At 39.0% G+C, this 25575-nt stretch overlaps 1 protein-coding gene across 3 annotated transcripts in view; it reads left to right on the top strand.

Annotated features, from left to right (window-relative positions):
• Nucleotides 1–25575, top strand: part of ATP10B (ATPase phospholipid transporting 10B (putative)) — a 63492-nt gene that overhangs the window by 25385 nt on the left and 12532 nt on the right. For all 3 annotated transcript variants that reach the window (XM_021289245.2, XM_065030055.1, XM_065030056.1), the window contains 11 exons: nucleotides 2914–2999; nucleotides 5728–5834; nucleotides 9371–9502; nucleotides 12212–12339; nucleotides 13281–13533; nucleotides 14420–14655; nucleotides 19397–19576; nucleotides 19919–20504; nucleotides 21034–21140; nucleotides 21883–22009; nucleotides 23515–23699. In XM_021289245.2, coding sequence (XP_021144920.2) covers nucleotides 2914–2999; nucleotides 5728–5834; nucleotides 9371–9502; nucleotides 12212–12339; nucleotides 13281–13533; nucleotides 14420–14655; nucleotides 19397–19576; nucleotides 19919–20504; nucleotides 21034–21140; nucleotides 21883–22009; nucleotides 23515–23699 — 2127 coding nt within the window. The remainder of the gene's footprint in view (nucleotides 1–2913; nucleotides 3000–5727; nucleotides 5835–9370; nucleotides 9503–12211; nucleotides 12340–13280; nucleotides 13534–14419; nucleotides 14656–19396; nucleotides 19577–19918; nucleotides 20505–21033; nucleotides 21141–21882; nucleotides 22010–23514; nucleotides 23700–25575) is intronic.

Below are 25575 nucleotides of genomic sequence, written 5' to 3'. Positions count from 1 at the left end.
CTGCTGAAAACGCAGCCCGTGCAGGGCTGGTTTGGGCCCATTTCTCCCCCAACCTTAGCCGTGAATGGCACCATTCCTGAGGGGCTGGCTGTGCTGATGCAGCTGTGAAAGCATTTTGCTGTTGGAGCCAACACCCTGTACAGAAAACAGCAGTTTGTCCCAGAAGACTTCTGTTGTTTTCTGTTATTCTGATATTCTGTTGTAGCTCAGACAGTAGTTGTTTGCAGCAAACTGCATCAACAGATGCTTAAGCAACAACACACAGTGTCACCATTTGGGACAGCAGCAAGTCTTCCCTGTGTATAAGCCACAGGCTGTCATGGTACACAGCGCATCCCACAGCAAAGCCACTGCTACCGAGTGAATGATTTCTGCTTGGCAATGGGAAGAGAACTCATGGTCCTCTTCTAAAGTTGTAAACAGCTTCCTGATGGACTTTGCATCTCTGTCGCTCGTTTGCTGGGCAGGTAGACGTATAGCAGTTCAACTGGAACTGCTCTAAGGCATGCTGAGTTGTAGCAAAATAATGGAATCTTTTATAGGAGCATAATAAGCAGCTGAATGGGAACTCAAGGTAAATTAAAATGTGAAAAGTTAAATAAAGCTGGTATGTTTGACATCAGTTTGATTATTAGGAGATTGTCTGAATGCTTAAAATCACTTTTTTTTTTCCATAGACCATATAATTTCCTTTTTACAAACACTTCACTGGTATATTCTCCTGATTTGTGTTTTATCTCTTGTTGTGTTTGAACCTGCCTGGATGCATTCCTGTGCAACCTGATCTAGGTGTTCCTGCTCTGGCAGGGGGATTGGACTGGATGATCTTTTGAGATCCAGTCCCTAACAACCTGTGATTCTGTGATAAACCTGAAGTAAACAAGAAAATATTACTTAGGGAGCATTGTACTTGTTACATTTTTACATATCTTTTCAAACAGGGCAGGGCAGTTTTTCAAACACAGAACAAGTTTAAGGAGTTGTATGTGAAGAGGGATAATTTGTTACATTGGAATCACTCCAGGAGACAGGAAATCCGAAAACCTGGCAAATAATTCTAGGAATTACATTCCTTTATTTAGCCATTAGTAGCAGTCCCTTTGGGAAGATCTTTTGGGGTTATTGGTGGGTGGGACACAGCTGCTGGTGAGCAACCAGATTAATTAAATAAAAGTACACCATTTCCATGGCCAGGTAGGGTACTCCAGTGTTACTCGCTCTTTGTTCAAGTGGGAATCACTTTGCAAGCACAATTAAAGGCTTTCTCAGGATGCCATAGTACAAAGCATACCTTTTTCAGTGATAATTAGTGAGAGATTTTTTTCCTGAGGCAAACTGAAGATTTTGAACGTGTAGAGATTTAGCAAAAGAACAATAAATTGGGTGTTTAAATAGAAGAAATAAAAATGTTGCATTTGTGTCACATAGTCATAGTTTACACATTGGGTTTTGTATTTTTGCTTTTAGAGGAACACAGAGTGCTCTGTCTTACAAAATGCAAACTTTTGCCTCAGTCATTTATAATACAAGGAAGTCTTTCTTTAAATCAGAAAATCCCTACATTCTGAATTATGCTGCAGACTGCCTATTCATGGTTATTTTCTTTAGGCTTTGAGTTGTTATTTAGATAAACTGTATCTCAGAAGTGTTTGTACTTACAGAGGAATGCAGTTCTTCAGAGTTTAAATAGTCAACTCTATTACCCTGTGATTTTACTGTTAGTGTGAGTAGTACGTAGGCTAAAAAAAACACCAGCATACTAAATATCATATGTACAGGTTTTAGTGTGCCAACTTCTTCCTTGTTCTTTGAACTCTGTTTGTTCCTGTGATTTATGTGCTGTATAAAACTTACTCAGATTTAACTGTGTCTATAAAGTGTGGCTCTTTAAGGAGGGAGGAAATACATATGACGTGGCATTAGCTCTTTCTGTTAGGCAACCCCTAGGAATATTGAGTTCATCCAGCTGTGAAAGACTGAGAGGAAGGACTGAAGGGTTATTTTTTTCCTTTTCCTTTGTCCGTTTTCTAACTTGGATTTTCAAATTTAAAATTCTTGTCTTAAACAAAAACAGAACAAAACAAAACAAAACAAAAAAAAAAAAAAAAAGGGAGAAAAATCATCCTTCTCTACCCCTTTTTAGCCAGAAGGCTACTAGTTTTCTTCATTAGTAAAGAGCCCTCCAGGTTCCTTTTGCATCTTCCTGTTCTCCTGTTGTACAAATATTTCTAGAACAGAAAATATGTACTGGTATTCCTGTTTAGTTTATTGAGCTGAACAAGAGGGAGGCCCAGAAGCAAACTTGATTTCAAGTTTTACTAATGGAAGGAGTTTGGATTAAAATTAGTTTCAGTTCTTTTAAAGATTTTATGGTAGAACAATAATGATTCTCTTTGATATTTGTCAGATCCTATTTTTGTTATGTTTTCTTAATCTAAAATAAAAGTTTTGTGTATTTTTTTCACTCAAGAAAAAAAAAACACAACACCAGTAATGTAACTCTTCTAACGTATTTCAAAATCCTCATAAATCCTGAAATTATTTTCATTTGAGCTTGCTTTTGGTTGAAGGCTAGCTTTGTTTCATAAATAATTTGAACTATCTGTTACATTTACTTAAAATGAAAACAGATGTTTTCACTAATTGGCATCTGTGATGTCTTGTCCAATAAACTACATTTTCTTTATTTCATTTAACCAGCTGTTAATCCAAGAGAGGAAAATCTCAGTTCCTTACTCAGCCCCTCTGAAGCTTTTCTGCAGGCTGAACAAGCTGAACTCCCTCTGCCTCTCCTCACAGCAAGCGCTCTGGTCCCCAGCTGTCCTGGTGGCTTACACTGAACTGCTCTTAGTGTTTAGCATTTCAAGTACTCATTGGATTTGACACTCATTCTCAGTGTGTTTCCTCTTGCAGAATGCTTTATTTGAACCTGAATTTTTCCAAAACACCATCGTCTGTGAAATGCCTAACAATGATCTCAATAAATTCAAAGGGTACATGTAAGTATTTATGATCCATAAATGCTTTTTTTTTTTTTGTCTGAACTTTAATATTTCTCTTGGAGGAACTGGATGGAAGGAACATACTTTGCAGAAATTTGATGGATGCCACTACTATCTATTCCTGGATTCAGAAATCAATATAAAATGTAGACTGGAATCTGAGTTTTGAGGCAAGGCAGGACCAAGGCTTGACATTGACTTTGTGGTTGTTTAATATTAACTGTTCTCACAAGCTTCAGCTCTTTTCAGAATTCAGATATCAGCTCATTTACATTTGACCTGATGGTTAGACTAGACTATTTTTTAAATCTAAATCCTTTCTAATGTTTAAAGATATTCGGCTGCATGGCTCTAGTTTCTTCATATTTATGGCTACAGGGAAAACATATCCAGGATCCAACAAACAAAACAGATTTTCTTCTTACAGCTAGAAAATGTTAGCAAGGAAGAAAATCCTTACTGAACTGATGTGTTAGACTTTTAATATTTTTTTCTCTAGTGTAAACCTACGTGTGTGAGGAAAAAGCCATATCCTCTGTTCCCTGTGTTCTTTCTTCATTAAACAGTTTTGGCATAGGCATTACAGGGAAATCTGTACTAGCAAATCCAACAGATTTAAGGCCATTCCATGGCTCTAAGTCCAATTTGTATGGCATGGCTCATGTCCTAAAATTCTATTACCCTCCAACGCAGGGCATCTGTTTCCCAAGGTCCTCTTCAGAGTGGTTGTTGGTCCATGCTGATTCCCACACCACACCAGAGAATTGTCCAAAATACCTGCTGCCCGAACCCAAATGCATGCCTCACGTTATGCAAATAATTGGACTGTATGAGTGTGCCAGCATCCTAATCTATGCCACGGCTTTGTTAATATTTCTAGTAGCTAAAATACAAGTTAATATCTTTGCAAGAATGCAGCAAGAGTGTTACCTGGAGTAGTTGCAAATGGTCTGTTTACTCTGACATGAGTAAACCAGAGGGTTCTCACATATTGACACTGACTGTACTTAGTCTGGTCTTGAGAATTTATGCCCTGTAAGACTGAAGCCTCTAATAGCAATGCTATTTCCCCGCTGCTGTGATATCTTAAAAGAGTAAAAGAGGTCAAGTTTGTATTGATCACTGGCTGTGTTTGCTGGCTTTGAGGACCATTGTGTATAATCTAAATTAAAGCAATACTTCCAATTATCCTGCTGTAATATGGCAGAAGAGCACTGAGACTGTAGAAATGTAGGTAACATGTCACAAGAAAACACACACACATGCATACCCTTAGAACTCACGATTTCCTTAAAAATCTTCAAATCTCTGTTGAAAGTCAGTAACAGAAATCTCTTTTTGAAATAACTATTATCTCACCTGCTTAGTGGAATATGGAATTAGTTGTCTTTCTCTCACCACTTCAGGGATAGATAAAATAATTTGCAGTGAAAATTATTTACTAACTTTTAGTAGAGTTTCTGTCTTTGACCTGCTGTTATTTGAGCTATTTAGTAAACACAAATTGCTTGGAACAGGTTACATTTTTCTCCAAGAACCCTTAATAAATTATTGAGGCTCTATTGTGTTGCTATAAAACAGTAGCAGTACTCTCTCTGCTAAAAATGATAACAACTCAGTGACATCCATCTGACCTGCCTGACCACAGCAAATTTTGCTCAAGGGAAAGCAAGCAGGTTCCTATTAAATGAGCTCACCAAGGCTGAATCTGGATTCCTAGAAAAACAGGTTTCTGGCATTATGTTTTACAATTCTACCACCTGTAGGTTGTTGGTACCTAAACCTTTTCACTTGTCTAATTTGATGTCGTGTAGTCATGTGCAGCTGTACACAGACATAGGCCTGTACTTAGCCCTGAGATAGCACCTCACCTTGTCCTCCGTTTAAGTGATGCTGCAGTTTACTGGTAAATGCCATGCTAAATATCAAACAGAAAGTAGCAAAAAACACATACTCTAGAAAAAAGATCTTTCTTATGTTGATATTTGCATGACAAAATTAGATGGAGTGACTGAAGTGAAAAATCTCAGCTTTGGTAAAAATCTCAGGAGGAGCTTACCAGATTATATAATAAAAACTGTGGGCAAAAGTAATTTTACGTTTTTGTTTCCAGTGGCAAGTAACAAATTGCCTGCCTGGTGGAGCACCGACCTTATAACTTACTCTGAGTGTTCTGCTAGCAGAAGGATCTGGTGTGAGACAGGACATCTTCTGCCAGGATGGAAAGTCTTCCATCCGGTGTGAGAGTGAGGAAGAAGGAGCCTCAGACCAGAGACTCTTCAGCTGAGGCTCGAAGATGAGAAGCCCTTTGGTGGCTGACAGAGACAGGGGCTCTTGCAGGGTGCAGACGTATTCACATGAACCTCTACCAGCAAGCAAATGCAGTTCAGCTTTCTGGAAGAATTTAATCTGAATGAAGTCGCACAATGAGTCTTGACTTCATTTGTGATATACTGAACCTGTCAGATAAGGTCCTAAGTGAAAGCCAAATGTTTCATATTGATATCATGATACATACATAATGAAACTGGTCTTCAGAAGAGACACTTGGACTTCTCTGTAACTTTTTACTGGAGCCTTTATTGCAGTTGAGTGAAATACAAGCAAAACAGGGCCTTCACAGTTCCTCGATTTCAACTTGAAGCAGACCTGCAGACAAAAATTGTGTTTAATATTTTATTAGAGCAGGAAATAAAAAATACTTATTTTATTTTCTTCCTTCTAGGGAGCAGCCAAATCATGAACGGATTGGTTTTAACATTGAAAGCCTCTTGCTTCGTGGATGTACAATCAGAAATACTGAGGCTGCAACAGGAATTGTTATATATGCAGGTAAGGTGTACTTTCTAGCTAGGTAAACGTAGAATTTCCCTGTAAATATCCTTAAGTAAATATGTGTAGTCTAATATTGCAACACAATTTGACATTTTGCTTTAAGAACTGATGGTGCGCTAGAAAATTACATAACTTTTTGACATAAAGGTATTACTCATCCATCTCCAAAGTCAGAGTCCTGCTCTGGGTCTCTGGCAACTGACAGTATCCTTGTCTATGTCAAATTTCTTGCTATCTTTGCAACATCTTGCAAAAATATCTAGACAAGTAAAAATTGCTAAGGTGAATTTAACTCTCAGCTCTGCAGTTCTGATTATAATGCTAATTCCATCTGGCATAAAATCTACATGGCTGCCCAAGGGAGGTCTCACTGGGTCCTCAGGGCAGAAACTGATGCAGCTCAAGCTGTGCCAGGGCAAGCAACTGCAGACAGTGAGACCAGCAGCTGGGGGACAGAAGAGGCAGCAGCAACAGAGGGTTGTGCTGACATAGATGCAGTGTGTCCATACAGCCAAGAATTTCACTCAGTAGAGACATGAACCAAGCAAGACAGTGTCAGTGCCCAGATCAGATGCAGCAGTGCCAGGTTCAGCAGTGGGTCAGCTCAACTTTTTCTCAGCATCACTTACCTTTGGAGTGTTACCACTGCTTTTTCTCAGTGAGCATGACTTGTTATTGGCTTTGCCAGTTGTGCCCTCTTTTGCTTCAGATAGAGCGTATCAGCTACCCTCTTTATTTTTAGATTAAATGAAAGTCAATTTAAAGACAACAATTAATCCCATTATTGTTTATTTTTATCTTTCCAGTACAGTTGTGTCACCTGTTTTATGTCTAGCTAGCAGCAAGGGGTTCAAGGCTGAGCCACCTGAGAGAAAAGAGAAGTCAAGAGTCATTTATCTTACATTAATGTCCACAATCCAGATTATTTTACCTGACAACTGACCATTTTATTTCACTACTGGAGTGCACTCTAAATGACTATAGCTCCCATATGTTTCCAAAGTAACCTTTGCTTTGTGGTCTTTCATTACCTGTCTCTCTGAATGCCACATGTAAGGATGGCACCGGCACCTACCAGACAGAACAGCACAGCCAGAGCCAAACCAATCACTCATTTTTTGCAAGTAACTACCATGTAAAAATCTCTGCAGGGATAATTCCCTATAGGACTGCAGTAACGTGTCTTCCCTGTTCCTGTTAGGATTCCTATTTTTCTTCTCTTTAGTTGAGATTTCCCAGTATGTTCCTTTGACCACCAGCACAGACCCTAATGTGGATCTCTGTTAATGTTGCTTAAGCTGCTAGTAGCACAGATTGGAATTTTAAAGTCCTTGATCTGAGTAAGTCTTCAATTCAATTTCCAACTGACATCTTTCTGTTATTGTCAGTATAAAAGTTCACTCTTATTCTTCTAAAAATAGACTCACTTGAGACAGTACTGGTTTAATGTCTAGGGTTCTTTGGCATTGATTATGCTCTGGCTTTTAATCATAATCTGTGACCTTTTCTGAACAATCAAGATCAATCACATTATAAAATGGCACATTCTCCATTTGTATAGCTCTATTACTCCTCAAATTTACTTTCTAATGGAAGCCTTTGTGAAGAGTAAAGCTATCACTTAATGTGATTGTTTAGCCTGTGCAGTTCTTGTCTGACCCAAATATGGTTATACTTTTCATGGCTACCCAGATGGTTTGACACATAGCAATGGAGCTAATGCACAAAAACCTCATTACAGAGCAACAGTCAATGTAGTTTTCTCATTCTGACAGGACCAGCATCAAGAATTATAAGTTTTTCAAATAATAAAGTGCCAGTATGACATTTTAGATAAGCTCATCAGTACCCATAAATGGAGAAACAAGGTACTAGTGGGATGGTAGGTGAGGTGCTGGGCTGCACAGCACATGAAACTGTGAGGATTAGAGAATAAAGTAGTTCATTCTTCCTATTTCTGATATTTTGTTTCTTGCAAGGTGGTATCTGTATTAGAGTTGTATACTTTTCCTGTTGGCCAGCTGAAGTGGAAGAAAATGATAGAACTGATATTTGGAAAGAAATCTCTTACCATTTTCTTCCTGAAATAAATCTATCAACATTTTCTTGCGGGTTTTCTGTAAGAGATTAGAGGTTTCTGGCTTGTTTTGTTTTCAACACAAAACATTCCATTAAACCTGACATAAAAGAAAAGTGATGAACAAGGTTCACACAACTGCTGGAGGAACAGACGTGCAGGCAGCAGTACCCTCCCATTCTGCGCAGCTCGGTGCTTAGAGCATTTGTTCACCAAAGAGAAGACTTGGGTTTTGTTCTTAGTTCTGCCGGTACGGGAGTGAGCACACATCTCCTGCTTCACAAGTTGTACCCTTAATACCTGACTGTGTGGCACAAGTGGGTATGTACATATACATGAGCTGGAAAGGAAGGAGCCGTGGTAGAATAAGCTGGTCCCACAGACACAGCTCCAGGTTGTGTAAATAATTACATATTCATTGGAACAAAAAGCTGAGAGTCCCAGCTCTTGGGTGAATGTCCTGAACATAAGGCTGGAGAGTAGTTTTCTCTCTTATTCTCTGCCTCAATTAATAACCTTTGATATAAACCTGGACTGGATCCAGCAGGCGTGATTGAATCACACTTAACTTTCAGCTTTTTGTTCAAATTGCTTCCCTAGAGAAAGCCAAAAGGTAGCTTGGAAAACAGTCCATCTCACACACACCATGCACCTACAAATAAAAACTAAATACAAGTCTGCTGGGTCTGGGTTTTCAGGGGAAAGGACTGTAGTAATAAACATAAAAGATAGCATTTAATATAGCAACAGACAGTATCCAGATATTTCAACTCTGGAGCCACAGTTTAGATACTATTAATAGTGTAGAAGAAGCAATTTCTGCTTGTTAGCTTCTTACAGCACTGCTCTTTTTTCATTACAAATATGCCAGCTCAATTCTAATTCAGAAAATTTTAAGGATTGGGATTTTCTTATTTCTAACCCTGCTGTTTTCTAGCATTTTATAACCACATACTGAAAAGCTAAATAACACTGCTGGATCTGGTATGTTGGATTTAAGTTAATACATTAAATGTGTTTTGTGGCTTTTAAATAACCACTGAAAAATATTGAAATGTAGTTTTCGGGAATCTATATAGCAACTATTCAGGTCGATTGTAAAACACAAAAATATTATTGTTCTTTTTCCTCTTATTCTCAAGGAGATTTGGCTTTTGCAAATTTAGATAAACATTGTAATCCTACCAAATCTGCTATCTGTGGGAAAGTAAAATGTATATAACAGCTGAAATCTGTAATATAATGGAGGCCTTTTGCAAACCTCTGGATTTAGTCTTTGATATATTCTGCTATTCAGTCAAATGAGAAGATAGGCAATAAAATTACTGAATGAAACTAGAGTCAAATTAACATTAGTTATGAGCATTCTGCTCTCATCTTGTGAGAGAAATAGTAAAAAAAAAAAAAAAGTGTAAAATATTACATAAACATGGTGATATTCATTTGTGTTTTGAAGGTCATGAAACTAAGGCCATGCTAAATAACAATGGTCCTCGTTACAAGCGCAGCAAGATAGAGCGTCGGATGAATATGGATATTTTCTTATGTGTGGGACTCCTGTTTGTGATGTGTCTTGTTGGAGCTGTAGGTATGAAGCACTGACAAAAATCTTCTTCTATTTAATTGTTTGGTTTTTTTCTAAACAGTTGTTAAAATTCAGCTTGTAGACATGAGTGAGATCAGATCTAGAGCTGAATGCTCTTGGGGTCTTTAGGCTCTGGTCTTGCCAAAAGGTAAGTTAAAATGGCAAATCTGAGCAATTCAGATAGAAGAAAACTCAGCCATGGTTATAAGTATTTCAGATAAGCCACATCTTCACTGTTGTACAATATGTGTAAAGCAAGCAAGGGAAATCCATTGGGTTAATGCACTAGAGGAATCAGTACTTGCCAACTGAGATCTACTTCCTATGCGGATCCTTGTTCCACGTAGCTTTACCTTCACTTCCATAACATTTTCCTCCAATACTTTCAGGAGCGATGTTATCCAGAGCTACTTAATTTACAATCCATGAGGTGCACATAAGTAATTAATGAACTTTACAGCCTCTACAGCTACCTTCCTTCTCAAAAGCCTCTTCAGAGCAGGCTGCAAGGTGGCTTGTTTAGGTAGGAATAGCCTGCATTTTTCTGGGGTCCTTACAAGTGAGCACCCTTGAATATAGTAACTGTGGTTAGGGGACTAGACTTTGCTAGGTTGCTAGTCTCAAAGACATCATCTTTGCTGCCTGTAAGCACCTGCTCACCTTCCAGCTCTGATTGCAATCTGTCCCGGGCAGGTCAGGATTAATAGACTCCCATAATCCTGAGGGAAGAGCCAGATTTTAAACCCACAGACTTTTGAATGGGTCAGAGCTTTGAAGAAATAACAGAGGCTCCCATAAGCACTTGTGTTCAAAGTCTCTTTTTAATCTGTTTTATCTCAGTGATAACTTGCTTAGTGCTACTGCTCTGAATTATTTTTGTATTAATAACAACAAAGTCAAATCATGTGTTTCTGTCAAGTTTTCCTGAACCTGCCCTGGAGGCATGTGGTTTGATGTACCAGCCAGTCATCAGTGTAATACCATTAGAAGCAGGGTCCATCCAAAACGATGAACAATTGAACTGACTTAATCACTTTTTAATTTTGCTGCTTCACGTTGCTTTTTTGGCACAGAAATGGGATTTCAGTTTGACAGCTGAGCTCTGTGTGAGGAAGAGACTTTATTTTCATTGTTCCCTGGCTGCTGTCATGTAGATTCAGAGGCTTCTCTTTGTCTGGTGTGTAGGGGCCCTTGAGTAATAAAGTCCTTTAATTTAAGATTTAAAGTAGTCTCAGCTGGGGAAAAAAAAAAAAAAAAAAAAAAAAAATCACTTAAAAACCAATTTCTCTGCTCTGGTTAAAAAAAATATATCTATGAAGTGTTCATGATCTAAGCGAAACACGTAAAACAGTAATGAGTCCATTACCTTTCAGCCATTCAAAATGTCCTGTAGCTCTACCATGAGTTCTTGCTTTTTGGCCTTGGTTGAATGTGGGGGTTCCAGGAAGAACTATTATATTACTGGTGGATCAGCTATCAGGTAATGAGTTCGAACTGGAACACAAGAGGTTCCACTTAAATATGAGAAGAAACTTCTTCTCAGTGGGGGTGACAGACACTGGACCAGGCTGCCCAGGGGGGTTGTGGAGTCTCCTACTCTGGAGACATTCAAACCCACCTGGACACCTTCCTGTGTAACCTCATCTGGGTGTTCCTGCTCCGGCGGGGGATTGGACTGGATGAGCTTTTGAGGTCCCTTCCAACCCCTGACATTCTGTGATTCTGTGATCAGGATTTTTCTTGCACACAGTGAAAAATTGTGTAAGAAGTAGCTTGTAGAGCACCACTGTCTGTGTTCAGATGTGCTTGTGGTCTCTAGAAGCCAAAAAGAACTACTGAAACAATTTTAATTCCTTTGGCAGCATTTTCGTGGACAGATGCTGCAAAACAACTGCTTGCTTAATTAGTGCTCATAGATGTTTTATCAGAGCTGAATATGCAAAGTGGACTAATCGAGGTTTTTGGCATCTGGAGCACTGACGTAATGAGGGAAACTCAGTTGTTGGTCCTGTGAAGTTTTTGATGCTGTAAATTTAGCAACATCCTTTTGCACAGTTTATTTCAGTAAAGGTGGTGTGAAAGGTGGTAAAGTTATTGTGATGGGCTGCTGGTAAGTCCTGAACTGTGGGTTTTGTTGTAGCAATTCAGTCTTATCTACTGATATTTAAGGCACAGGGGAAAAAGCAGTTTTGTGGTATGACTTAACTGAAGGGAATGTAAAAAGAGCTGCACAGACTGAATTGTAGGAGCTCATAAGTCAGACGGAAATCAAGAATGGCCAGGAAGGATAAGAAATATTTTGGTTTGTCTACGTAACAGTTAGGTTTCTTTCTGTTAGAAAGTGGAATGGCAGTCTTCAGCACTGAGGATTTTTAAGGACAGGTGGCAGAGATGGAATCCTCCAGCAGCAAAACATGAAGTGAGGAGAGATCTGTGCAGAGGTGAGAGCCCTGGGGGACATCTGCTGAGGGAGAGATGAATAAAAATACCTGTGCCCGCTCATTTCTTACTAGCATTCAGTGATACGCGTGTGCTACAGAGCTCTGTGTACATGTTTCATTCTCCAGTAGATTTACAGCATTGTTTGGGAACTGTTGCTTTGAAATGTTCTTTCTTTTGAATTATCATAGCAGTCCATATCTGCAAATTTCAGAAGCTTTGTCAATCACCTGACTGCTCAGCATATATCAGTATTGTATATCATTCCTGCAGGGCATGGCATTTGGACTGGAAACTTCTCAGAGCATCCACCTTATGACATCCCAGATGAGAATGGCAATTTTCTGTCTCCAGCTCTTGCCGGTTTCTACATGTTTTTGACAATGATAATCCTGTTGCAGGTAAAAGACAAAAACCTGTTACCTTCAAGGAAGAAGCTATTCAAAACTGAGTGTAATTACTAATGAACAATTAATATCAACTAATAGCTGTGCAGCTATTCTTAGCCCTATTTGAAAATATTGCTAGGAGTGCTTCAACTCATCCAATTGTGAAATGATGTGTCAGGTTTTTTTTTCTTTCTAACGGCATATTTTTTTCTTTCTTGCTGTTGAAACCTCACAAGGATTTACATCCAAATGTCAGCTTTTTTTTTTTTTCCTGTCAACGTCCAGAATTCCAAAATGAGATTGTCACTTGATATCTCAGGAAAACAGTGAAACCAAAATTGACATTTTTGCTAATGGGAAATAATAACTCGTTATGGTTTTGCTGGTTTGGGAAAGAAGCTAAATTAGAAGTAGAATGCTTGTATATCTGAGTCTGATTAAGCCTAATTGGGAGAGAACATTTTATGGGATGGGGGAAAAAATTACATTTACTTTTCAGATCTCTTGATGAAACTGCTGAGATTCTAGTGGACAGAATTTCTTTAATATGAAAGAAATGTGAAGATAACTTTCAGAGATTCCTTGGGGAATCATTATTCATTACTGAAAGAGAATATTTGTACATCTTAAGCATTCTTTATTATTTCAGGGCAGGGAATCTAGCGGGTGGGAAGTGTGTGCAAAGTAACTGCTTGTGAAAGTTTTTTACATAAAGAGTTAGTCTGTGCTAGTGCATCCTTTCCGAGTTTCAGGAGTCTAAGAGCAGCATGCACCTCTGTCCAGAAAATGTGCTTTGAAAGACCATCCTCTGAAAGACCCATCTTTGCACTTGGTGGTCTAGGAATCTTGTGTCAAATTTGTCACGTTTTTTCCCCTTCTTTATCCATTGTTCTTGTGTGCAGGGGTTTTTTTTCTTGTCCTACCCCTCACTGAGAATTTCATCTCTCTTTCAGATTTTAATCCCCATTTCTCTTTATGTGTCCATCGAGTTAGTCAAGTTGGGCCAAGTCTTCTTAATTCACAATGACATTGATCTGTATGATGAAGAAGCAGACTTGCCCATACAATGTCGTGCCCTAAATATTACTGAAGATCTTGGACAAATCCAATATATCTTCTCAGACAAAACTGGGACACTAACAGAGAACAAAATGGTATTCCGACGCTGTACTGTCGATGGAATTGAGTTTTCACATCAGGAAAACGGTGAGAGATGCTTTTTTATATTTGCTTTTCTCTCTGAGCAAATAAATGTTATTACTTTAAATACTAATATTTAAAGCTGCTGAGCCCTCTGACTGAATGTGCAGCTTTGTGGATTTGTCTCCATTTTGTGAGGGACTTCTGTTACTGAGATTTGTGAAAGTGTTTTAAAAGATTCAGAAGTCAGATGGGAAAGGTTTTTGCTTCCCTCTGCAGGCGTCTCAGGCTTTGCCCTGCACTCAATACACGATTGAGAGTGTAAACAGAAGATTTTCTCTTTCATTTCTATGTGAAAGCCAGCCAACCCTTTATAAACTCATAAACTGAGACAGTAATTAAACTCAGTGGGTCCAAAAGTACCATTGTCTTCTGTGTGATATGAAAGGTACAGCTGCATGTTTTCTTGAGTCGACCCTACCTGCAGTCCGTATCTGCAGCCTCTTGGTGTTCAGTGCTCTGAACCTGGGGGTTTGACTCGGGCCCTTTCTTGGTCGCCACTTTCTCTCTCTCCACAGTGTGAAGGATTTTATTAAGCCAGCAGGCAGCTGCCAGAAAGATGTTTGTGTTCTGTGACTGAAAACATTAGCAAATTTGTGAATTACTGTATTTCATTCTCCTGTTTCAGGCAACTGCAAAATGCAGCTAAAGAGACCAAGCACTAGAAGTCCATAAAAATGACTGCTTTGAAAGTGCATTTTTGTTTCCTTGCAATAATAAAGATTGGAGAGTGGCAGTTGCCAGGAACTGGAGAACAAAGTTTTTCTGGTGCAGGCATTTGTGATATTTTGCCTTTGAATTGGTTTGTTTCAGTTTTTTTAACTAATGAATACTTACTGAGCAATGCAAGGAACAGAATAAGAAGTAAGGTTTCATTTTTCTCTTTCTACAGCCAGGCGCCTGGAAACACACAAAGAGTTGGATTTAGATGATGAGGAATTTTCAAAACTTCAACACTTCACTCTTCCTCCCATGAATACTGAGACATCAGCCACTTTAAAGCAGAGGACCATGAGACCTTTAAGGAGATGCCAGAGTGCCAGAGCTCATTTTCAGGGGCATACAAGGAACAGGTCACTTGGTCGTCGTGACAGCAACCAGTCTCAAGTGGCATTCAGCAGTACCCTTGTGAGTACAAGCAGACTGAACTAACACATTTTAAGGAGTACTCCTTCCTGTTGAATTTTGTGATAGGAACATAACACATGGGCAGGAGAAATCCAAGCCCTGTTGGAGCTAAGGATGGGGAGACAAAGCGTTGGGGTCCATGCAGGCTGCAGTAATAAGGGAGCTGAGTGAGGGCTTGGGAATCTGGGTCCTTTTATCAAAGACTGCACTACACAGGTGAGTTTTTGTGATGATTGCTTGATAGGAGAAGGAGACACGAATTTGGAGTTCAAGGATTGAGTCTGTGGTTCGTAACAGCAAGAGATACTTTGCACAAAGTGGAATGAGTTTTTTGTACTGTTCTGGCACACCAGGTGAAGTGAGGTGGGGATTCTGGGCTGGGGTTGTGCAAGAGGAGCTATGGCCATGAGTCTGGCGCCCGGCTTAGCAGAAACAGGAGGTACAGGTCCTCCTGGGAGGTGATGGCTGAGAAGAGGGTATGAGTTTGAAGTCTGAGTTTTGAATGGAGCTCAGAAAGCCACAAACTACTTCTGCTGCTATTGCTGCAAGTTATTACCTCTGTTAATCAAAATTCAGCCACCCCTGCGCTGTGCATGTCAAATGGCCAAGTGTCACTCTCCAGAGCAGTTCTGGGAGTTGGTTAGTGTGTCAAAAGATAAATGTTGCATTTTTCAAGGTTTTTGTGGTTTGTTTTGTTTGTTTGTCTTTTAAAAAGGCACTTCTCACAAAGATAATAAGAGTTAAGCCAAAAGGTCTTATCAGAATAAAATCTTAAACCCTGCAAGATGTTGAACTCTGCAAGATGTTGAACTCTGCAAGATGCTGAAGAGCCTTATCCCCCTTCAGTAGCTAGGTAGCCTCTGCCTAGCCACATGTACTGACTTGGAAACACATGCTCTCTTTGCAATTCTAGGAAAATCTTAGACTCAGCTGAATTTTAGATCTGAAACTTCCTAAAATCTAACACAACCTAATTAAAGTCTGTCTATTCTTTTCTTCTTGAAGCAGACATTTCACAAAAGGCTCTTATGGGCTCTAGGAGAAGGTTGGACACTTTCAAAATTAGAATTCCAATTAAAATTAAATTCCTAGAAAACCCTTCCAAATTAGGTGTTTTAAAAAATATCTAACAAATACAGAACTCTCAGAACTTTATCTTCTGCACTTACTCCTCTTGGCAAAGTAGTTTAGGTGCATTATAAGATCCTACTTGCCTCATCCAGTTCCTCTGTGGTGTAGTATACATCAGCCAGTACTCCTCCTGCCCTTGGAACAAGGCGGGTTGTCAGTTGTTATCCTACCATTTCCCAGCCCAGTCCTCATGGGATGTTGAGAATCTCTCCATGAGTTTTTGAGAGCCCATGAATCATGACTTTCAAAGTGTGTTGAAGGAATCTCTTGCCAGTATATTTCCTCAATTTTGTTTGTTACTGCTAGGCAATATAAATAAGTACAAATAAACTGCCATCTTTTATACTTTTTTCCTCTGTGAAACTAGTATCAAACATATTTGTAGAGGAAGATTAAGCTGCTGTCATGGAAATAACCAGCCTTAGCTGCTAATAGGTGTCACTCTACCTGCAATAATCGTTTAACCTCTATGACAAATATGAACACGTAGTAAAAATGGAGACACTTAGGTGCTGCCCAGAGGCTGTCCTGTATGCAGATATCCTTCAAATGCATAGTGGTGGCTTTCTTTATCAGCCAAGCCAATTCCCTATTAATAAAATGGGGATATTAAAATTGTTTGTGTCTCTCTGGTTCCTATCCTTTGGAATTCATATCACATTGTCTGATGAATTTATACTTTGCTACAGATCTGGAGCATCTTGAGTACTCCAGTTATACAGGTAGAATCATGGGCCTGAATGCATCTCAGTAGTTAAAGTCTTCTAAGAAAAATTTATCTTCTAACAAGGCATGATTGAAAACACAAAGATTGCTGTTTGACTAAATTAGTTTAAGGCCTGCAGAGCACTTCTGGATAAATGGCTCTGTTAAAATAAAAGTTTTGAAGTATTCAGTGGCAGTCAGCGACTGTCAAACACAATGCTCCCCGTGAAATTGTGAGCCTTAGCTTCTTCAGATCAAGAAAATACATAATAATGTGAAGTCCAAAGGCCAGTAGTTGGCATTTACAATTTGCTGTTGTTTGCTTTTTTCTTAATAAATGTCAAGTTTCCAAGGGTTGATGTTCCAGCCCCATGAAACTATTCATGAAAACTGGTAGCCTCAGGTAATAGTAAAATTGAAGAACTTTGCACTGCTGAGAAGACACAGTGGTTTTTGGGTAAGGGTTAGCACAACATCTGCTATAAGCACCTGCATGTCAGAACCGTTGCCAATAAAAGCATTTTAAAGCAAGAGGGCTGTTAACATAATAGTATCCTACAAAATGTAAAGAGTTTAACTGGAAAGTAACTGTGCCAAACAAAAGATAATCATTTACAAATGTCAAATTTATCTGTGATCAGTTTTTAAAGGAAAACTCTCTATGCAGTGATCGCAAAATGTACTTACTCTCAATCAGCCTCACATGAACCGATGATAAGCAGGCTGCACATGGTATTTTGAGTGCTTTGTACAGTACTAACTGATCGTGCCTGCGACTCAGCACGTTCGGACTTTGTTTCAGTGTTCTGCATTTAGGAAGCTCTGCAGCTACAGAATGTGCTTCAGCCTGCCTGTTTGTGTGAGTGTTCTCTGCTTGACAAGCTTCCATGTTTTGCTGAAATACAAGAAGCTCTCATAAATTAACATGTTCTTCTCAGTGCCTTTCTGAGATAGAGATGAAGATGATGGGTTTTTCATGGTATTTGATAAAGTTAATTAAACTGGAGCATGCAGATCCTAGAAGAATAACTAAATAGCATTGCTTGTCTTTTCTAGAGTAAAAGTAACATATGTGTAATGCAGAGCCTAACTCTACATTTTACTGAATGCAAAAAAAAAAAAAAAAAAAAAAAAAAAAAAAAATACTTTCTCATAAAAATTGATTTATATATTCTTTCATTTTTAAAACCTGTCTCTGAGGCCAAAATTGACCTGACCATTTTCTCTTTTTCCAGAGGAAAATTTTGAACTCAGAAAATTTCTGCTGAGGTTGAATTCCTACTGGTACATTGTCATTCTTTACATGAACTAGAGCCAGATATTGAGGATATAGATGCAACAGAAATGGAGTAGGATGATGATGGATAGGAAAGGTTAAGATCCATGTGTAATAATTTGTGGTTTGTGAGGTTCAGTCTGATGGTGGCAGTGCATGAGGAAATTCTATTAATAGCTGGGCAGGCAGTCAATGAGCTTCTAATCATTCATGTTTTGAACTTAATATAGTTAATAGAGTTTCGTCTGCACATTTGTTTTTGTTGGAATTGTGCAATTAAACTATTTGGGTTTGCTATACGTAACAAGCACAGTACAGGCCACAGATTCACATTTGCCCACAGTAACCGCTGCAGTGCAACGTTGTGAAAGAGTTTCTAGAGAATGACAACTTCAACTTTTCAGACTCTGATTTCTTTTAAGAGACACAAGAAGATAAGTAAAAAAAACCATGCTTGCCCTCAGTCTGTACTAGTTTGCTAGAGAAAGGACTGCATCTATACAGAAAACCTTTCCCCATATGTGAAACAAAAAAGTGTGAAAACACTGAACCAGAGGAACCAGAGCCTCCTGCAGCACAGAAAGTGCAAAACCTTGCTTCATCTTTGGATTTCAACTGAGCTCTGTGCTGCATAATGAGCAGTAGATTTATCTGCAGTTATGAGGATGATTTAAGAACCTCAATTCACTTTAGCAAGCAGGAGTTGCAATGCAACATCCTCACCCCAGCACAACACAGCCACGAAGGTGGTTGGTCAACTTCTGTTGGATATTTAGGCAACTCAGGAAAACTGTGCCAGAATGAAGGAGGAGAAGGTAGTAGCTGAGATGAACTAGGAAACAGCTAAATCACTTTGGCAGCTCCTTAAAGAAGGTATCCAAAAGTGTTGGCTCACAGGAAAGTACCTTTTAAATTTGGAAGCTGTTGTTAAATATGGCCCTGAATTAAGTCCAAACCGGGCTTTGCTAACACGTAATTTCTGTTAAAGGTAATACTCCCGTAGGCCTACATCAGATTGGATTGTAGGTAAGGGACATTTTTTAAGTAATTTGGCTTGCAAATTTGGATTTGATTAGAATGACTGTGGTAGTGAAATTACAGTAACATTCAGGAACAAATGAAGAATGTATGCAGTTATTTATTTATTGTAAAAATGGAGGAAGAATAGTTTGAGACAGCTTCTCTTTCTGGGTGTAAAGCAAAAGGACTCTAGAAAAAAGAGATGATAGTGCTGTAACCAAGCCATAAGCACAATATATTCTCTGTTGAAATAACAATTGGCTCTCACACAGAAATGGGAGATCCCAAATCCACTTGCATATGGAAAGTACTCTAATTCAGTAGTCAGCGGTTTCAAAGTTTGGAGATACAGTATAAATTATTCTGGAATACTAGCAGATCTCAATAGAAATAAAATCAAGATTCATTTCCTTCTAATTATGTAGTTATGTAGCTTTTAGAAAAGTGTATTTTTTTTTCCCTAGACGTCAAGCAAAAAAAAAGGTATTTACCTTACATAATTCTAAGTGTAAATTGAATAAGATGCAAGAGGAAACTATCAAGGTGACATTTCTTCCTTGGGAACAAGGGTAAATGGGAATAATCCTCATTAAGTAATTTCTCTTCCAGGAAAAGGACGTGGCTCCCGATAGCAGGCTGCTGAGGCGAGTGAGAGAAGCTGCACTCCAGACTGAAAATCTTTCTCCTTTTATACATATGAAGACCTCCCCATCCCTTACTGACTTTTTTCTTGCTCTTGCCATCTGCAATACAGTCCTGGTTTCCACAGCTACTGAGCCAAGACAAAGGGTAATCTAACCTTAAGTGTACGAGGAAAATCGATTATGCTTTCATTTAAAAACATAGAGCAGTGTTCAGTGAAACCTGAAATGGTGAAAAATAGTTTCTTTGGGAGTTCTCCTCTAGCTTTTTTACCTTTTGTGTAATATCTACTGTTTCCCTGCCTGTGTATATCCCCTTCTAATATGGCTTTTTATGTCTGATGAATAGCTATGGCTACCACAATATCTGCAGTTTCTTTTTAGATTTTTTTTTATTTTTTTTAGATACAGAAAAATATATTAAGATTTTGAAAAGTATCTTGCAGTTTGCATTCATTTATTTTAACCGTAGTTGTTCTTGTATTTCTAGGTCACAGTCCCACCACCAATAAAACCTTCAGGAATCACCCTGGATAAGATTCATCAGATATTTCAACGGCTAAAATTAGCAAGCCTGAGTCAGTCTTTTTCATCCTCTCAGTCTAGTTCAGACCTAGGCGCTAGCTTCAGTGCAAAGAACACTGAGGAGCATCTTGCTGCCTTGGATTGCTGTGACAATGACGACAACTGCTGCACCAGCAGTAGAAGCTATGAGCTCCAGGGCAAGGGCAGCACAGATATTGGTGGTGCTTCCCTCGATGAGGTTTTTAAATCCGTAACTAACAGTTCTTTGCCAACAGACTTTTGCTATGAGGCTGAGAGCCCAGATGAGGCAGCGCTTGTCTATGCTGCCCAGGCATATAGTTTTACTTTAGTGTCCCGAACTCCTGAACAGGTAACTGTACGGTTGCCACAAGGCACACTCCTGACTTTTGATATTCTCTACACTTTGGGATTTGACTCAGTAAGGAAAAGGATGTCTGTAGTAGTGAGACACCCTCTAAGTAAGGAGATTGTTGTCTACACAAAAGGAGCTGACTCTGTTATAATGGACTTGCTGGAAGATTCTGCCAAAGGTAATTTCCCAGTGAGCTATTTCTGTTGTGTCTCCTATAAAGAAGCACGAGAAGTTTGAAGTACTCTTCTCTGCATGAAATAGAAGGCATTAGAAGTATATTAAAAAAAATAAGCTTTCTCTAGTGTTATCCTTGCAGATCAGAAGTGAGATATTTACTTAACCTGAGTAGTGCTTAGAATATAGAATGGGCTAATTAAAATTCACTGACAGCACTAACCCATGTGTGTGGTGTACTCTGCAATAATGCTGTCATGAGGGCCTGACCATTGTATTTCAGCTTGTCAGCAAGTGTGCTATAACATTAATAAACAAACAAACCAAAAAAACACAAGTAATGTTATCTTAAAGGAAAGAAGATCTTTAGCAAGCTTTCAGCTTATGCACAGCCAACAATTTGAGCTTTTAAAGGAATTCCTATTATACTGGAACCCAGTTTTCTCTAATACCCACTCTTTTTTTAATCTTAGTCCATTAGGTCTGAAATAATCTGTGCTTAAAATATGGAATCTTTATCTTGTATTCCACAGATGACATTAGTGCAGAGAAGAGAATGAAGAGAATAAAAGAAAAAACACAGAAGCATCTGGACTATTATGCCCGTGATGGCCTACGAACTCTGTGCATAGCTAAGAAGGTAGGAGGGCATTAGCCTAATATTGTTTACAGCTTTGCTCTGTACATGTCAATAGATTTATTGGAGAAATGTAACGGTTATAATTCTTTCTGCTTCAGAGAGCAAGTCAGATACAGCCCATCCTTTTGTCCTTCTGTTTGAGTGCTCTGGTATCTTTTTTTCCCCATTTACCTCAGTGTGAGCAGATGATGAAATTTCAGTCGGCTTCAAAACATTCGTTTCTGTTTCTCTTATGGTAACTCTAGCTGACCTTCTCTACTGTGATTCCAAGCAAGAAATAAAAAGCCCTCAGAGGAGCCAACCTTCTTCTGTTTTGCCTGGCTTTCACTTTTCAAAAATCCTGCCCTCAGCTTGGGTTAGTACAACTTAGCCTGATACTTTAATACAGAAGTTGTCTATGTGCAACAAACAGGTCATATTTAAGCTCTGGAGAAATGAAGAGCAACCTTCAGAAAACCATGTGTTCCAATTCAGAGTCCCAACTACGGGCTGTGTGATCAAGAGTTTCTCTCAGTCATGTTTTTAAGTCTCAGCTGTAGGCCACTTAAATGAACAGGAAGGCAGGTCTATTTTTCTCATTACTACTAGTTCTTGTAGTCGTCTCTTGGAAAAGTTTCTGTTATTTTAAAAGCGACACAGTACTTTACCAGCCTGGATAGGAGTTAAGTCTCTGTGATCCAGAACGTTGGCATGCTTCTCTTATTAATTTTAAAATGAGCTCTGTTTAAATTGTGTTATGCAGGTCCTGAATGAAGATGACTTTCTAAAATGGGCCAATTTTCGTCGGGAGGCAGAAGCTGCAATTGACAACAGAGAGGAGCTGTTAATGGAGACAGCACAGCATCTGGAGACCAAACTCACCTTGCTGGGTAGCTAAAAATAAGAATTGTCATTGTGTGAAGTATCATTTGCCCTCCTGTGATATTCTTGGCAATCAGACAACAACTTTATTCATTTATACAAAAAGTCTTCCCCTGTGGTTTGGAAATCTCAGGACTAGGGTATAGAGTCCAATGATAGTGTCTAAACAAGTTTTTATGCATTTTGAGCAGCAGTAACTTTGAAAAAGTGTACTGAAACTATCGTGTGCCAGGAGCAAAGAACACGTACGTCAGCTGCTACTGTGGCTCAGCTGGCACAGTAGATAATGAAGTTCCCATAATTCAATCATGTGTCTGTGTCCTTAGCTAAACTTATAAAATACTATAAATTAACTTCAGTTTTGAGCACAAAGTCCAAGGGAATTTCAGTAATTAAACGGTATTATAAAAAACGGTGACTTAAACTGCTGGCCACACATAGGCATTTTTGCTGGTGAATTCTTGATGATGTTGCATTGTCGTGTTTGCTTTCTGTCCTCTACAAAAGCATATTTCATGCTAAAACTTAGATTCCTTGGTACTTGTACATCATCCATCACTATCATATCTAACACTACTATTCTGTTAAATTACAGAACACTTCAGTACTTTCTTTCCTAAATTGTTTGCAAACATGCTGTTCTTTAAGACTTTGATTTTCAGAGTTGTCTCAGCGTCATTTGTCTGTGAATACAACCTGTGCCCATAATTTGTTAGCCTGAATTTCTGTAATTGCAAGCTATTAGCGTTATGGCTTCTCATAATCTCTTCAGTGATTTAAAAAATTAGAGTAATAACAGTAAATGCCATAAGCAGAAACACATAAGAGGTATTGTAGATCTTGCCAGAATCTGTTACCTTTGCCAAGTCCTAAGGCTCTGTGTGCTTTCATACTTTATTTCAGAAAAAGTGTTATTTCAGCTCAAATCAATATCTATCTTTAATGTATCGCAATTACAGCATCTTCAAACTGACCCCTAGTGGAAGAGATAAGGAGTGTTGTAACATTCAGATGGTGACTTATCATCAGGATGAGTGTTGGCATCTGCTTCGAAGTTTGCATATTTTTAAAAAGAAAATTTACTGTACCATTTCTTCTCCCTTTGGTGGGTGAAGCATCTAACTTGACAATAAGGATAGCATTCATTTAAATAGTCAAAGTTGGTATTTTCTGTTTGCTTTGATGGGCTCAATGCAGTACTTTAAAAATGCATATGGAGTAATTCCTTTGCCAGTACATTGTCATTTTGGATTATTAAGAAGAAATGAAATGCATTGTTCTGGCAACAAGTAAAATGAAGAGCCAGAACTTGATTGCTGACACATTCAGGTCTTAATCCAAATGCAGATCCTGTGCCTGTGTGTTTATTTGCTGGACACTACCTCAGCTCAGCTTTTGATAAGTTCAGGATCACGTCTGGAAGTCAAAGACCTTCTCTTAAAAAAAAGAAAATGGCTACGTGATTTCCAAATGGAAGAAAACTAGTTCACTACTTCTTTTTCTGTTTGCCCAGGAGCAACAGGGATTGAAGATCGGCTTCAAGATGGAGTACCTGACACTATTACGGCCCTTCGAGAAGCTGGGATACAAATCTGGGTGTTGACAGGAGACAAACAAGAAACAGCAGTAAACATTGCATATTCCTGTAAACTCCTGAAGCAAGGAGACACTGTCTTCACAATTAACACTGAAAGCAAGGTAAGCATAGAGAGACGCACAGAATTTGATACCTTCCCCTTTCTTCATGTCTTGCAGCTTGGCACTGTGTTGCTTTAGGCTGCATTTAGCACAGTAGCCAACCAAAAACCCACAGAGCAGCATTAGACCAGAAACTTTTTGGACCACATGTAACAGTATGAATTAGAATGCAAGACAGTTATGTAGAGTTTTATTCAATTAAATGGCAATGATTTTTCCAAATGATTTTTTTTTTAATTACCTGAATAGTGAGCTTTAATAACAAGGTAATATCCAGTTTAGTGCCTGATTCCTTAATAATATTGATATCTGTTTTTTCACCTTGCAACAGAAATTTCAGCTACAATGATATCTTAACCCCAGCTGATATCTGTAGGAAGACACTTAGAAAGTACTGTATGAGTCAGTGTAGAAAAAGTATGCAGGTGTAGTTTTAATTAAATTCAGAACTTTCTAGTCACATGTTTCCTGACAGGATTAGACTTAATCAGAATTATTTAATCCAGTATCTTTTTCTGTAAGCAGCATTTCACATTTTTGGAAATCTGATTATAGTTCTTGTGGGCTGTTTAAAAACACAATCACTTTCCTGACATTCTGTGGTGGTGCATGTAGCTGTTGATGTACACAGAATGAATTTCCATGGGCAATAAGGAGGTCAGGGTGTAGGCAAAGCAAACATATTCCAAAATGAGGATAATCACTTCAAGGGCGCATCTGTCAGATCCTGTGACTCACTGAAATACAGTGAACAATCTGTGGTGCAATCTATGGCTATTCCTGAAACCGTCTGAAAAGAAGGGAGAAAATAGAGTCCTAACTTTTGAAGAGGATAAATGCTATTAAAGGGTGGTGAAAGTAAAAGGCTTTGGAAGAGCAACCTTGTCTTTTGCAGATTGTGAAGCAACGTCAGTAGGGCACAGGCAAAAATGGAGGATGACCATTGCCATGCAGAGCCAAGCATCTCATCCCTCCAGGCATTCTGGTGGGACAGACGGCTCTGTGAGATGAATTTAGGGTTTGAGTTCAAGCACTATGTGGCTAAAACAGACACGTTTGCTAAGGAGGGGTCAGCTGTGACCATTTCTACAACCTAAAACTGAGTCCAAAACACCATCTGTGTTGCCCTCTTTATTTTCCATGAGCTCTTACTTTCCACGTAGCCTTGGATGCCCCTGGGGTGTCCAGGCCACAGCCACTGCCACTTGCTCACGGTGCTGCTCTGTCCTTTCTGTGCAGTGTGTGCCCATGGCCCGTACTTGCAATAACAGGAGTTATGGTGAGACGAGCCTTTCCATGGGTCAACAGGAGGCAGGGGCGTGAAGGCAGGGCTGCTTTCTGCTGCTAGGCAAGTTCTTTGTCTCGGCTGCTTCAGTTTTTCTCCCCACAGAACAGGGGTTACCAATACAAACTTGTCTTTATCTATAAAGCTGTTGTGAGGAAATAGAGATAAAATGTTTTTCTTATGATAGGCAACTCTACAGAGCAGTTAGTTGGCCTACTTTCTAACTGGTTTTGTCTGCAGTTAGTAGCTCTCCAAACAAGAGTAAAATCCCGTGCAAATGTCTCTCTCTTTTAATGCCATGGAAATAGGAAAACATGCAATGATATGGAATTTGGCACAGAATACATTCCTTGCTTCAATGTGTAATTTCATTTGATACGCATATCTGCCTTAACGGAAGGCAGAATGAATATATTTAAGATGGAAATTAGAAGATGGTTTCTGTCAGAGAAGTGATGCTGCAGGCGAGACCACCCTGGCTCCAGGAAACGCAGATGTGTGCACTCACCCATAGCACCCCCTATGGTCCTCGATCCAGACTCAGATGCAAACTGCAACCATGTGTGTGCTTGTGTGAATACGTGTGGTTCA

The sequence above is a fragment of the Columba livia genome, chromosome 14, assembly GCF_036013475.1.
Source record: "Columba livia isolate bColLiv1 breed racing homer chromosome 14, bColLiv1.pat.W.v2, whole genome shotgun sequence".
NCBI classification, from domain to species: domain Eukaryota; kingdom Metazoa; phylum Chordata; class Aves; order Columbiformes; family Columbidae; genus Columba; species Columba livia.
Note: the sequence above shows the minus strand (reverse complement) of the source record. Positions and strands in the feature narration are given on the sequence as shown.